Source organism: Scyliorhinus torazame, chromosome 12 (genome assembly GCF_047496885.1).
Source record: "Scyliorhinus torazame isolate Kashiwa2021f chromosome 12, sScyTor2.1, whole genome shotgun sequence".
NCBI classification, from domain to species: Eukaryota; Metazoa; Chordata; class Chondrichthyes; order Carcharhiniformes; family Scyliorhinidae; genus Scyliorhinus; species Scyliorhinus torazame.
The window spans coordinates 224,798,786-224,812,604 of NC_092718.1; the positions used below are offsets into that span (position 1 = coordinate 224,798,786).

At 52.8% G+C, this 13,819-nt stretch overlaps 1 protein-coding gene across 1 annotated transcript in view; it reads left to right on the plus strand.

Moving 5' to 3' along the window:
- The window catches only part of LOC140387033 (tyrosine kinase receptor Cad96Ca), a 93,474-nt gene extending 86,714 nt beyond the window's left edge, over positions 1-6,760 (plus strand). The window contains exons 10-12 of the mRNA XM_072470015.1: positions 321-420; positions 3,736-3,835; positions 6,206-6,760. Of these exons, the coding sequence (XP_072326116.1) occupies positions 321-420; positions 3,736-3,835; positions 6,206-6,331 (326 nt within the window). The 3' untranslated portion in view covers positions 6,332-6,760. The remainder of the gene's footprint in view (positions 1-320; positions 421-3,735; positions 3,836-6,205) is intronic.
- Positions 6,761-13,819: the final 7,059 nt, after the last annotated feature.

Here is a 13,819-nt window from a genome sequence, read left to right on the forward strand (position 1 = left end):
GCTCCTCCCTTCCTGAGCTCCCCCCACCCCTTCCTCCCCCCACCTCGAAGCTCCTGTGTGCCCCCCCCCCCGTGCTCCCCACCCACGCCCATTCCCCCCCCCCCCCCCCCCCCCCCCCCGCCGCGCCCAAGCAGGAGTCCCAGACAGGGCAGGATTATTCTGGAGTAGTCTCTGCAAAGTGGGGAATAACTCACTCACTCTGTCAGCATGTGTGGAGAATGTTGACAACACGTTGTTGAAATGTACAGAGAATGCAGAATGGATGTCCTAATCTTTATTGAACAGCATCAGACAGATTTCCTGCCCGTCTCTCTCTTCAGGGAGTTCCCCATATCCGGAATTTGAGAATGCTGAGCAGGTGGTGCCCAATATCTGCTCCGGATACAAAATGAAGAAACCGCCTCATTGTCGGGATGAGATGTACGTGAGCAACACCCCTCCCCCACCCCAACACCCTCCCCCCACCCCCCCAACACCCTCCCCCCCACCTCCAACATATTCCCCCACCCCCAACACCCTCCCCCCCAACACCCTCCCCCACCCCCAACACCCTCCCCCACCCCCAACACCCTCCCCCACCCCATCACCCTCCCCCACCCCCAACACCCTCCCCCCCACCCCCAACACCCTCCCCCACCCCCAACACCCTCCCCCCACCCCCAACACCCTCCCCCACCCCCAACACCCTCCCCCACCCCCAACACCCTCCCCCCATCCCCAACACCCTCCCCCACCCCATCACCCTCCCCCACCCCCAACACCCTCCCCCCACCCCCAACACCCTCCCCCACCCCCAATACCCTCCCCCACCCCAACACCCTCCCCCCACCACCAACACCCTCCCCCACCCCCAACACCCTCCCCCACCCCAACACCCTCCGACCACCCCCAACACACTCCCCCACCCCCAACACCCTCCCCCCACCCCCAACACCCTCCCCCCACCCCCAACACCCTCCCCCACCCCCAACACCCTCCCCACCCCCAACACCCTCCCCCACCCCCAACACCTTCCCCCCACCTCCAACACCCTCCCCCACCCCCAACACCCTGCCCCACCCCCAACACACTCCCCCACCCCAACACCGAACAACCTCCCCCCACCCCCAACACCCTCCCCCACCACCCTCCCCTCCCCCAAAACCCTCCCCACCCCCAACACCCTCCCCCACCCCCAACACCCCCCACCCCCTCCCCACCCCCAACACCTTCCCCACTCCCATCACCCTCCCCCACCCCCAACACCCTCCCCCACCCCCAACACCCTCCCCCACCCCTCCCCCAACACCCTCAGCCACCCCCCCACAATAACACCCACCTCCACCCCCAACACACTCCCCCCACAATAATACCCACCCCCACCAGGCAACACCCTCCCCCCACTCCCAACACCCTCCCCCCCACAATAACACCCACCTCCACCAGGCAACACACTCCCCCCCCACTCCCAACACCCTCCCCCCACAATAATACCCGCCCCCACAAGGCAACACCCTCCCCCACAATACCACCCACCACCACCAGGCAACACTCTCCCCCCACTCCCCAAACACCCTCCCCCCACAAAAACACCCACCCCCACCAGGCAACACTCTCCCCCCACCCCCAACACCCTCCCCCCACCCTCCCTCCACAATAATACCCGCCCCCACCAGGCAACACCCTCCCCCCACTCCCAACACCCTCCCCCCCACAAAAACACCCACCCCAACGAGGCAACACTCTCCCCTCACCCCCCAACACCCTCCCCCCACTCCCAACACCCTCCCCCCACAATAATACCCTGCCCCCACCAGGCAACACCCTCCCCCCACAATACCACCCACCCACCACCAGGTAACACCCTCCCCCCCACTCCAACACCCTCCCCCCACAATAATACCCGCCCCCACCAGGCAACACCCTCCCCCCCACTCCCAACACCCTCTCCCCCAATAACACCCACCCTCACCCCGGCAACACCTTCCCCCACAATAATACCCACCCCAACACCCTCCCCCACAATAACACCCACCCACACCCGGCAACACCCTCCCCCCACAATAATACCCACCCCCACCCGGCAACAGCCACCTCCTCAAAAACCCTCCCTCCCTCTACTCCACCCTTCCTCCCCCTGCTTCACCCTCCCATCGAAACCTGCCCTCCCGCTCCAAAGTCTTACCTTTAACACGCTTCTTCACCCTTCCTCGCTCCAGGGGACAGTGCAGAGGGAGCTTTACTCTGTATCTAACCCCGTACTGTACCTGTCCTGGGAGTGTTTGATGGGGACAGTGTAGAGGGAGCTTTACTCTGTATCTAACCCCGTGCTGTACCTGTCCTGGGAGTGTTTGATGGGGACAGTGTAGAGGGAGCTTTACTTTGTATCTAACCCCGTGCTGTACCTGTCCTGGGAGTGTTTGATGGGGACAGTGTAGAGGGAGCTTTACTTTGTATCTAACCCCGTGCTGTACCTGTCCTGGGAGTGTTTGATGGGGACAGTTTAGAGGGAGCTTTACTCTGTATCTAACCCTGTGCTGCATCTGTCCTGGGAATGTTTGATGGGGACAGTGTAGAGGGAGCTTTACTCTGTATCTAACCCCGTGCTGTACCTGTCCTGGGAGTGTTTGATGGGGACAGTGTAGAGGGAGCTTTACTCTGTACCTAACCCTGTGCTGTGCCTGTCCTGGGAGTGTTTGATGGGGACAGTGTAGAGGGAGCTTTACTCTGTATCTAACCCTGTGCTGTGCCTGTCCTGGGAGTGTTTGATGGGGACAGTGTAGAGGGAGCTTTACTCTGTATCTAACCCCGTGCTGTACCTGTCCTGGGAGTGTTTGATGGGGACTGTGTAGAGGGAGCTTTACTCTGTATCTAACCCCGTGCTGTACCTGTCCTGGGAGTGTTTGAAGAGGACTGTTTAGAGGGAGCTTTACTCTGTATCTAACCCCGTGCTGTACCTGTCCTGGGAGTGTTTGATGGGGACAGTGTAGAGGGAGCTTTACTCTGTATCTAACCCCGTGCTGTCCCTGTCCTGGGAGTGTTTGATGGGGACAGTGTAGAGGGAGCTTTACTCTGTATCTAACCCCGTGCTGTACCTGTCCTGGGAGTGTTTGATGTGCACTGTCGAGGGAGCTTTACTCTGTATCTAACCCCGTGCTGTCCCTGCCCTGGGAGTGTTTAATGGGGACAGTGTAGAGGAAGCTTTACTCTATATCTAACCCCATGCTGTCCCTGTCCTGGGAGTGTTTGATGGGGACAGTGTAGAGGGAGCTTTACTCTGTATCTAACCCCGTGCTGTACCTGTCCTGGGAGTGTTTGATGGGGACAGTGTAGGGGGAGCTTTACTCTGTATCTAACCCCGTGCTGTACCTGTCCTGGGAGTGTTTGATGTGCACAGTGTAGGGGGAGCTTTACTCTGTATCTAACCCCGTGCTCTACCTGTCCTGGGAGTGTTTGATGGGGACAGTGTAGAGGGAGCTTTACTCTGTATCTAACCCCGTGCTGTACCTATCCTCGGAGTGTTTGATGGGGACAGTGTAGAGGGAGCTTTACTCTGTATCTAACCCCGTGCTGTACCTGTCCTGGGAGTGTTTGATGGGGACAGGGTAGAGGGAGCTTTACTCTGTATCTAACCCCGTGCTGTACCTGTCCTGGGAGTGTTTGATGGGGACAGTGTAGAGGGAGCTTTACTCTGTATCTAACCCCGTGCTGTACCTGTCCTGGGAGTGTTTTTATAAGCTTTCTGTATATTTTCAGTTACGAGGTGATGGAGTTTTGTTGGATGGAGAGACATGAGGAGAGGCCGAAATTCAACGACATCATGAAGTATCTGGAGGATCTGGTAGAGAATGATGCTGTGAGTAGTTGCGTTATGGACGGGCCGGGGACCGAGCCAGACACAGTGTGGCTTTGTTACTCTTACCTGCGTCTCAACTGAGTCAAATGGAGGTGTGAATTTTCCGAGTAGCTCATCGCTAGGACTAGAGAGGGTGGATGGAGATCAATAGCTTCCATCTATCCCTGACTGATTCTGTATATACCAGCTGAGCATAACTGCAGGTGTCTGGCACCTGCGATAAATTTTTCAACAATACCATTAATCAATTCAAAAACGCCCCAGTGAGAGTCAGCAACTGTCCCCCAGTGAGAGTCAGCACCTTCAGGAACTGTCCCCCAGTGAGAGTCAGCACCTTCAGGAACCCAGTGAGAGTCAGCACCTTCAGGAACTTTGTCCCAGTGAGAGTCAGCACCTTCAGGATCTGTTCCCCAGTGAGAGTCAGCACCTTCAGGAACTTTGTCCCAGTGAGAGTCAGCACCTTCAGGAACTGTGTCCCAGTGAGAGTCAGCACCTTCAGGAACTGTGTCCCAGTGAGAGTCAGCACCTTGAGGAACTGTGTCCCAGTGAGAGTCAGCACCTTCAGTAACCGTCCCCCCGTGAGAGTCAGCACCTTCAGGAACTGTCCCCCAGTGAGAGTCAGCACCTTCAGGAACTGCGTCCCAGTGAGAGTCAGCACCTTCAGGAACTGTGTCCCAATGAGAATCAGCACCTTCAGGAACTGTGTCCCAGTGAGAATCAGCACCTTCAGGAACTGTCCCCATTGACAGTCAGCACCTTCAGGAACTGTGTCCCAGTGAGAGTCAGCACCTTCAGGAACTGTGTCCCAGTGAGAGTCAGCACCTTCAGCAACCGTCCCCCCGTGAGAGTCAGCACCTTCAGGAACTGTCCCCCAGTGAGAGTCAGCACCTTCAGGAACTGCGCCCAGTGAGAGTCAGCACCTTCAGGAACTGTGTCCCAATGAGAATCAGCACCTTCAGGAACTGTGTCCCAGTGAGAATCAGCACCTTCCGGAACTGACCCCCAGTGAGAGTCAGCACCTTCAGGAACTGTGTCCCAGTGAGAGTCAGCACCTTCAGGAGCTACCCCCCAATGTTAGTCAGCACCTTCAGGAACTGTCCCCCAGTGAGAGTCAGCACTTAGCCACACCACAGGCTAGCTACGAATGCAGAATCAGTACTTAAAGCAGACTGTCCTCCCGTGAGCAAGCAACAGCAGTCACTCAGCCAGATTCAGCATCAGTGAGAGTCAGCACCTTCAGGATCTGTTCCCCCGTGAGAATCAGCACCTTCAGGAACTGTCCTCCAGTGAGAGTCAGCACCTTCAGGAACTGTGTCCCAGTGCGAGTCAGCACCTTCAGGAACTGTGTCCCAGTGAGAGTCAGCACCTTCAGGAACTGTGTCCCAGTGAGAGTCAGCACCTTCAGGAACTGTGTCCCAGTGAGAGTCGGCACCTTCAGGAACTGTGTCCCAGTGAGAGTCAGCACCTTCAGGAACTGTGTCCCAGTGAGAGTCAGTACCTTCAGCGACTGTGTCCCAGTGAGAGTCAGCACCTTCAGGAACTGTGTCCCAGTGAGAGTCAGCACCTTCAGGAACTGTCCCCCAGTGAGAGTCAGCACCTTCAGGAACTGTGTCCCAGTGAGAGTCAGCACCTTCAGTGACTGTGTCCCAGTGAGAGTCAGCACCTTCAGGGACTGTCCCCCAGTGAGAGTCAGCACCTTCAGGAACTGTCTCCCAGTGAGAGTCAGCACCGTCAGGAACTGTGTCCCAGTGAGAGTCAGCACCTTCAGGAACTGTCCCCCAGTGAGAGTCAGCACCTTCAGGATCTGTTCCCCCGTGAGAATCAGCACCTTCAGGAACTGTCCTCCAGTGAGAGTCAGCACCTTCAGGAACTGTGTCCCAGTGCGAGTCAGCACCTTCAGGAACTGTGTCCCAGTGAGAGTCAGCACCTTCAGGAACTGTGTCCCAGTGAGAGTCAGCACCTTCAGGAACTGTGTCCCAGTGAGAGTCGGCACCTTCAGGAACTGTGTCCCAGTGATAGTCAGCACCTTCAGGAACTGTGTCCCAGTGAGAGTCAGCACCTTCAGCGACTGTGTCCCAGTGAGAGTCAGCACCTTCAGGAACTGTGTCCCAGTGAGAGTCAGCACCTTCAGGAACTGTGTCCCAGTGAGAGTCAGCACCTTCAGCGACTGTGTCCCAGTGAGAGTCAGCACCTTCAGGGACTGTCCCCCAGTGAGAGTCAGCACCTTCAGGAACTGTCTCCCAGTGAGGGTCAGCACCTTCCGGAACTGTGTCCCAGTGAGAATTGTTTGTTGTCAGGTTTGGTTTTTGGAGGGTGGGTGTTGGCTCTCAGTGTTGGTCCTGACTCACAGTGTGATCCCTCTCTCTCCAGGATTATATTCAGGTGGAGGACTGCATTGAGGAATGTCAGGTGCTGAGTACGTCACCCCCATGGACACTGCCTCACCCTGCCTGTGTTCAGAACACGTACGTCAGGGGCTGGCTGGATTCAGTGTGATGCTGTGCAGGATGTAGGTGGGGGTAAGGGCCACACTCCCTCCAGCATTAATCCCTGAAACCTGGAAGTGCTGCTCAGGAACAAGACTGAATGAAGAAATGTTGTGTGAAGATGGTGGAGTATTTAATATTGACTTTATTCAACTGTTGGTGCACCCACAGGGAACTGGACACAGGGTTGTTCAACTTGTCAGTGCCTCTGGGATTGTAGTTATTGAAATAAATGTCTGTGTGTGTCAGAACATAAGGAACATGCGCAGGAGTAGACAATATGGCCCGCAAGTTTGTCCATCATTCTAACGTCATGCCTGGTCTGGTGATGGTCTAACCTCCATAGGTAGGTGAGGGTGGTCTTGCTTGGACCCCTGCAGTGGTTTTGATCTGACTGAGGGGTTTTGCTAGCCCCTTCAGCAGAGAGAGATGATTGAATGCAGAGTCCTTGGGGGGAGGGGAAGGGGGGGTGGGGGGTTTTAAGGCTTTGCAGACTGGGTAAGGGGGGCAGTTTCCTTCCCTCAATGACAGTAATCAACCTGTTTTTTTTGTTGCAACAATCTGAGCGCCTCATGGTCACCTCGATTGAGACCGGCTCTTTATTTGCAGCTTTTTGAAATTGTGTTGGAGTTGTCGGACTGCTGAAGTAGGATTTGAACCAGCGTTCTCTGGATTGGTCACCAGCATTAGTCCAGGAACATCACTCTGTTCCAACTTTCTCTCCCACCTCCAAACCATGTGGTTTGACTCACTCTAAAACTCTGAGTGGGATTCTCCCAGCCCGGGGCCGTGCTGGAGAATCCCCGCAACCTGGCAACAGCGTTTCCGACGGCGTGGACACTCTGCCGTCGAATGGGAGAATCCCGCGCTCTGTCTTCTCAGTTTTGTCAATAATCTCTGGCATATAGATCAGCCCCATATAGCAGAACGACTGGAGGGGCTGAATGGCCACGCCCTGCTCCGGATGACGGGATATATCTGTGCGAATAATGGAATAAAATTGTGAATCTGATTGACTTAATTCTCCAGTCTATGTAAACAACAACAAATTACATTTACATAGCACCCTGAATGTAGTGAAGTATTGTCAGGTGTTTCACAGGAGGCATTACCAACAGAATGTGTCACTGAGCCACTGAAGAGAATATTACAGCTGACAACTCGGTCCAAATGGTCCAAGCTTTTCGGAGCGTCCTTGAGGGACGGAATTCCAGAGTTTAGGGCCCAGACAGTTAAAGGCACGGCCACCAATGGTGGAAGGATTAAAATAGGAGTGCTCAAGAGGTCAGAATTAGAGGAGTATTGAGACCACAGAGAGTTGTAGGACTGGAGGAGATCCCAGAGATGGGGAAGAGGGTGAGGTGACTGTGCGATGACTCACACTGCCCACCTTCTGTTAAAGATATGAAATTCCAGGCATTACGCTGAAGTGGAGAGATTCTGATCTCGATAGAAGTCAGGAGCATTTGGCAGTCTCCAGCAGTGATGCTGGATCTCAGCCACCCCCACCCCCAAGGGAGATGGCTCCTGAAGATGATTGCAACTTTAAAATTGTACTTTGTGTTCGGTTGGGTGACCTGAAATTCAACCCCCCCTTACCCCAACCTAAAAGAACAAAGAAAAGTACAGCACAGGAACAGCCCTTCGGCCCTCCAAGCCCGTGCCGACCATGCTGCCCGACTAAACTACAATCTTTTACACTTCCTGGGTCCGTATCCCTCTATTCCCATCCTATTCATGTATTTGTCAAGATGCCCCTTAAATGTCACTATCGTCCCTGCTTCCACCACTTCCTCCGGCAGCGAGTTCCAGGCACCCACTACCCTCTGTGGAAAAAACTTGCCTCGTACATCTCCTCTAAACCTTGCCCCTCTCACCTTAAACCTATGCCCCCTAGTAATTGACCCCTCTACCCTGGGGAAAAGCCTCTGACTATCCACTCTGTCTCTGCCTCTCATAATTTTATACAGTACGAAGTCTTACAACACCAGGTTAAAGTCCAACAGGTTTGTTTCGATGTCACTAGCTTTATGAGCGCTGCTCCTTCCTCAGATGTAGGTGATTCACCTGAGGAAGGAGCAGCGCTCCAAAAGCTAGTGACATCGAAACAAACCTGTTGGACTTTAACCTGGTGTTGTAAGACTTCGTACTGTGCTCACCCCAGTCCAACGCCGGCATCTCCACATCATAATTTTATAGAACTCTATCAGGTCGCCCCTCAACCTCCGTCGTTCCAGTGAGAACAAACCGAGTTTATTCAACCGCTCCTCATAGCTAATGCCCTCCATACCAGGCAACATCCTGGTAAATCTCTTCTGCACCCTCGCTAAAGCCTCCACATCCTTCTGGTAGTGTGGCGACCAGAATAGTGTAGCCTAACTAAGGTTCTATACAGCTGCAACATGACTTGCCAATTCTTATACTCAATGCCCCGGCCAATGAAGGCAAGCATGCCATATGTCTTCTTGACTACCTTCTCCACCTGTGTTGCCCCTTTCAGTGACCTGTGGACCTGTACACCTAGATCTCTCTGACTGTCAATACTCTTGAGGGTTCTACCATTCACTGTCAAAAGGAGCTGCAGTCTCTGGCACTGGGAGTGGTGGTGGTGGGGGGAAGACGGGCTGCGGGGAGACCAGTGTAGCCCATGTGCCATCTGATCTCCTGGCCTCTCTGGAATGAAGAGCTTGTCGTATGATGAACTTTTGAGGACTCTGGGTCTGTACTCGTTGGAGTTTAGAAGGATGAGGGGGGATCTTATTGAAACTTACAGGATACTGCGAGGCCTGGATAGAGTGGACATGGAGAGGATGTTTCCACTTGTAGGGAAAACTAGAACCAGAGGACACCATCTCAGACTAAAGGGACGATCCTTTAAAACCGAGATGAGGAGGAATTTCTTCAGCCAGAGGGTGGTGAATCTGTGGAACTCTTTGCCACAGAAGGCTGTGGAGGCCAAATCACTGAGTGTCTTTAAGACAGGGATAGATAGGTTCTTGATCAATAAGGGGATCAGGGGTTATGGGGGGAAGGCAGGAGAATGGGGATGAGAAAATATTAGCCATGATTGAATGGCGGAGCAGACTCGATGGGCCGAGTGGCCTAATTCTGCTCCTATGTCTTATGGTCTTATGTCTCCAATTATTGAAAACCCAAAATGTTACAGTGGTTAGCACTGTTGCTTCACAGCTCCAGGGACCTGGTTTTGAATCCCAGCTTGGGTCACTGTCTGTGCGGAGTCTGCACGTTCTCCCCGTGTCTGCGTGGGTTTCCTCCGGGTGCTCCGGTTTCCTCCCACAAATCCCAAAAGACGTGCTGTTAGGTGAATTGGACATTTTGAATTCTCCCTCTGTGACCCGAACAGGCGCCGGAGTGTGGCGACTAAGGGATTTTCACAGTAACTTCATTGCAGTGTTAATATGAGCCTACATGTAACAATAAAGGTTATTATATTGTTATTTAAAAAAATAAATTTCTCGAATTCACAGATTTATGGATGAGCTCACTTCTGTGCCCGGTCTTACTGGAATTTAGTGTCTATTTCTTTGCCTGGCTTTGACCAGTTCTGATTGTCGACGGCTCCACCTCAATGGGAAGGTTGGTCTGGTTGTCACATGGATGTTGAATGATACTCCCTTGAGCCCCTCCTTCTAGAGACTGGAGCCCCCTCAGTACCACAGCAATCATACACTCGCCCGTACGAATGAATTCTCTTTTACCATTCATTAACGGCTCAGTGACCATGATAAAACGATGGAGTGAATGATTCAGAGCGGTGAACACAGGACAATAAAAAGATGGGGTTCACCATCACTGATGACAAGAGTTACAGATGTGAAAGCAATGTTTAGTGAAATGCGTGGTTGCCAATCCTGCAATGTTCGGGCGTCTACTCCAAGTCTAGGACATCATCGGCATCAATCTCCCGGTGAGCAGTGTGGAACACTGTGTTCTCAGACACAGGTCGTGTATTTCCAGCTTTCTCTGTTCTTGGGAAGTATATCAGGCGCTGGCTTTGAAAGCAGACCATGGCAGGCCAGCAGCACGGTTCGATTCCCGTACCAGCCTCCCCGAACAGGCGCCGGAATGTGGCGACTAGGGGCTTTTCACAGTAACTTAATTTGAAGCCTACTTGTGACAATAAGCGATTTTCATATCACTTGGACACATTCTCCAACTCAGTTGCTGCACATCCTGTTCTTATAGATATAGATTACCTACAATGCAGGAGGTCCGTTCGGCCCATCGAGTCTGCAACAACCTTTCAAAAGACCACCCTACGTAGGCCCAATCCCCTGCCCCATTCCTGTAACCCAAATTAGGGGCAATTTATCATGACCAATCCACCTAACCTGCACATCTTTGGAATGTGGGAAAAACCGGAGCACCCGGAGGAAACCCACACACACACGGGGAGAACGTGCAGACTCCGCACAGAGGCTCCGTCTATCAGAGAGTTCTGTCTGTTTTACTTGTGGCTATTGTAGACTTACTTTGCCAAAAATTTTATCTTTCCCAACCATGACATATTTTTCACTTTGAGACCAGCAAGGTTGATTTGTGCAGAGATGTGAAGGGCTATTGAGAGTGAAAGAAATGGGATCTCGTAAAAAGCAAATAAAATTGGTTGAGATGACGAGCAATGTCATCATTAATAATATGGACAGAAATGAGGTCAGGAAAGGACAAATTCTCCCTTTCGCCGGGACATTTCCCCCTCTCCCCGGGACATCCCCCCTCTTCCCGGGACATCCCCCCCTCTCCCCGGGACATTTTTAGACTTTTACAGATGCACCAGAAAGCATCCTATCGGGCTGCATCACAGCCTGGTATGGCAACTGCTCGGCCCAGGGCCACAAGAAACTTCAGAGAGTCGTGAACACAGCCCAGTCCATCACACGAACCTGCCTCCCATCCATTGACTCCATCTACACCTCCCGCTGCCTGGGGAAAGCGGGCAGTATAATCAAAGATCCCTCCCACCCGGCTCACTCACTCTTCCAACTTCTTCCATCGGGCAGGAGATACAGAAGTCTGAGAACACGCACGGACAGACTCAAAAACAGCTTCTTCCCCACTGTCACCAGACTCCTAAATGACCCTCTTATGGACTGATTTCATTAACACTACACCCTGTATGCTTCATCCGATGCCAGTGCTTATGTAGTTACATTGTATATGTTGTGTTGCCCTATTATGTATTTTCTTTTATTCCCTTTTCTTCTCATGTACATAATGATCTGTTGAGCTGCTCGCAGAAAAATACTTTTCACTGTACCTCGGTACACGTGACGATAAACAAATCCAATCCCTACTCTCCCCGGGACACCCCCCCTCTCCCCGGGACATCCCTCTTCTCCCCGGGACATCCCCCCTCTCCCCGGGACATCCCCCCCTCTCCCCGGGACATCCCCCCTCTCCCCGGGACATTCCCCCCTCTCCCCGGGACATTCCCCCCTCTCCCCGGGACAGCCCCCCTCTCCCCGGGACATTCTCCCTCTCTCCGGGACATTCCCCCTCTCCCTGGGACATTCTCGCTCTCTCCCTGGGACATTGTCTCTCTCTCTCTCTGGGACATTCTCTCTCTCTCTCTGGGGCATTCTCTCCTGGACATTCTCTCTCTCTCCTGGACATTCTCTCTCTCTCTCTCTGGGACATTCTCTCTCAATCTCTCCTGGACATTCTTTCTCTCTCCTGGACATTCTCTCGCTCTCTCTCCTGGAGATTCTTTCTCTCCTGGACATTCTTTCTCTCTCCTCGACATTCTCTCTCTCTCCCTCTTCTGGACATTCTCCTTCTCTCTCTCCTGGACACTCTCTCTCTCTTGGACATTCTCCCTCTCTCTCTCTCTCCTGGACATTCTCTTTCTCTCTTGGACATTCTCTCTCTCTCTCCTCGACATTCTCTCTCTCTCTTCTGGACATTCTCTCTCTCTCCCCTGGACATTCTCTCTCTCTCCTGGACATTCTCTCTCTCTCTCTCTCCTGGACATTCTCTCTCTCGCTCCTGGACATTCTCTCTCTCTCTCCTGGACATTCTCTCTCTCTCTCTCTCCTGGACATTCTCTCTCTCGCTCCTGGACATTCTCTCTCTCTCCTGGACATTCTCTCTCTCTCTTCTGCACATTCTCTCTCTCTCTCCTGGACATTCTCTCTCTCTCCTGGACATTCTCTCTCTCTCTTCTGGACATTCTCTCTCTCTCCTGGACATTCTCTCTCTCTTCTGGACATTCTCTCTCTCTCCTGGACATTCTCTCTCTCTCACTCTCTCTCCTGGACATTCTATCTCTCTCTCCTGGACATTCTCTCTCTCACTCTCTCCTGGACATTCTCTCTCTCTCTTCTGGACATTCTCTCTCTCTCCTGGACATTCTCTCTCTCTCTCCTGGACATTCTCTCTCTCTCTTCTGGACATTCTCTCTCTCTCTCTCCTGGACATTCTCTCTCCTGGACATTCTCTCTCTCTCTTCTGGACATTCTCTCTCTCTCTCTCCTGGACATTCTCTCTCTCTCTCCTGGACATTCTCTCTCTCTCTCTCCTGGACATTCTCTCTCTCTCTCTCCTGGACATTCTCTCTCTCTCCTGGACATTCTCTCTCTCTCTCTCCTGGACATTCTCTCTCTCTCCTGGACATTCTCTCTCTCCTGGACATTGTCTCTCTCTCTCCTGGACATTCTCTCTCTCTCCTGGACATTCTCTCTCTCTCTCTCTTCTGGACATTCTCTCTCTCTCCTGGACATTCTCTCTCTCTCTCCTGGACATTCTCTCTCTCTCTTCTGGACATTCTCTCTCTCTCTCTCCTGGACATTCTCTCTCTCTCTTCTGGACATTCTCTCTCTCTCTCTCCTGGACATTCTCTCTCTCCTGGACATTCTCTCTCTCCTGGACATTCTCTCTCTCTCCTGGACATTCACTCTCTCTCTTCTGGACATTCTCTCTCTCTCTCCTGGACATTCTCTCTCTCTCTCCTGGACATTGTCTCTCTCTCTCCTGGACATTCTCTCTCTCCTGGACATTGTCTCTCTCTCTCCTGGACATTCTCTCTCTCTCTTCTGGACATTCTCTCTCTCTCTCTCCTGGACATTCTCTCTCTCTCTCCTGGACATTCTCTCTCTCTCTTCTGGACATTCTCTCTCTCTCTCTCCTGGACATTCTCTCTCTCTCTCCTGGACATTCTATCTCTCTCTCCTGCATATTCTCTATCTCTCCTGGACATTCTCTCTCTCCTGGACATTCTCTCTCTCTTCTGGACATTCTCTCTCTCTTCTGGACATTCTCTCTCTCTCTCTCCTGGACATTCTCTCTCTCTCTCCTGGACATTCTCTCTCTCACTCTCTCCTGGACATTCGCTCTCTCCTGGACATTCTCTCTCTCTCTCTCCTGGACATTCTTGCTCTCCTGGACATTCTATCTCTCTCCTGCATTCTCTCTCTCTCTCCTGGACATTCTTTCTCTCCTGGACATTCTCTCTCTCTCTCTCCTGGACATTCTCTCTCTC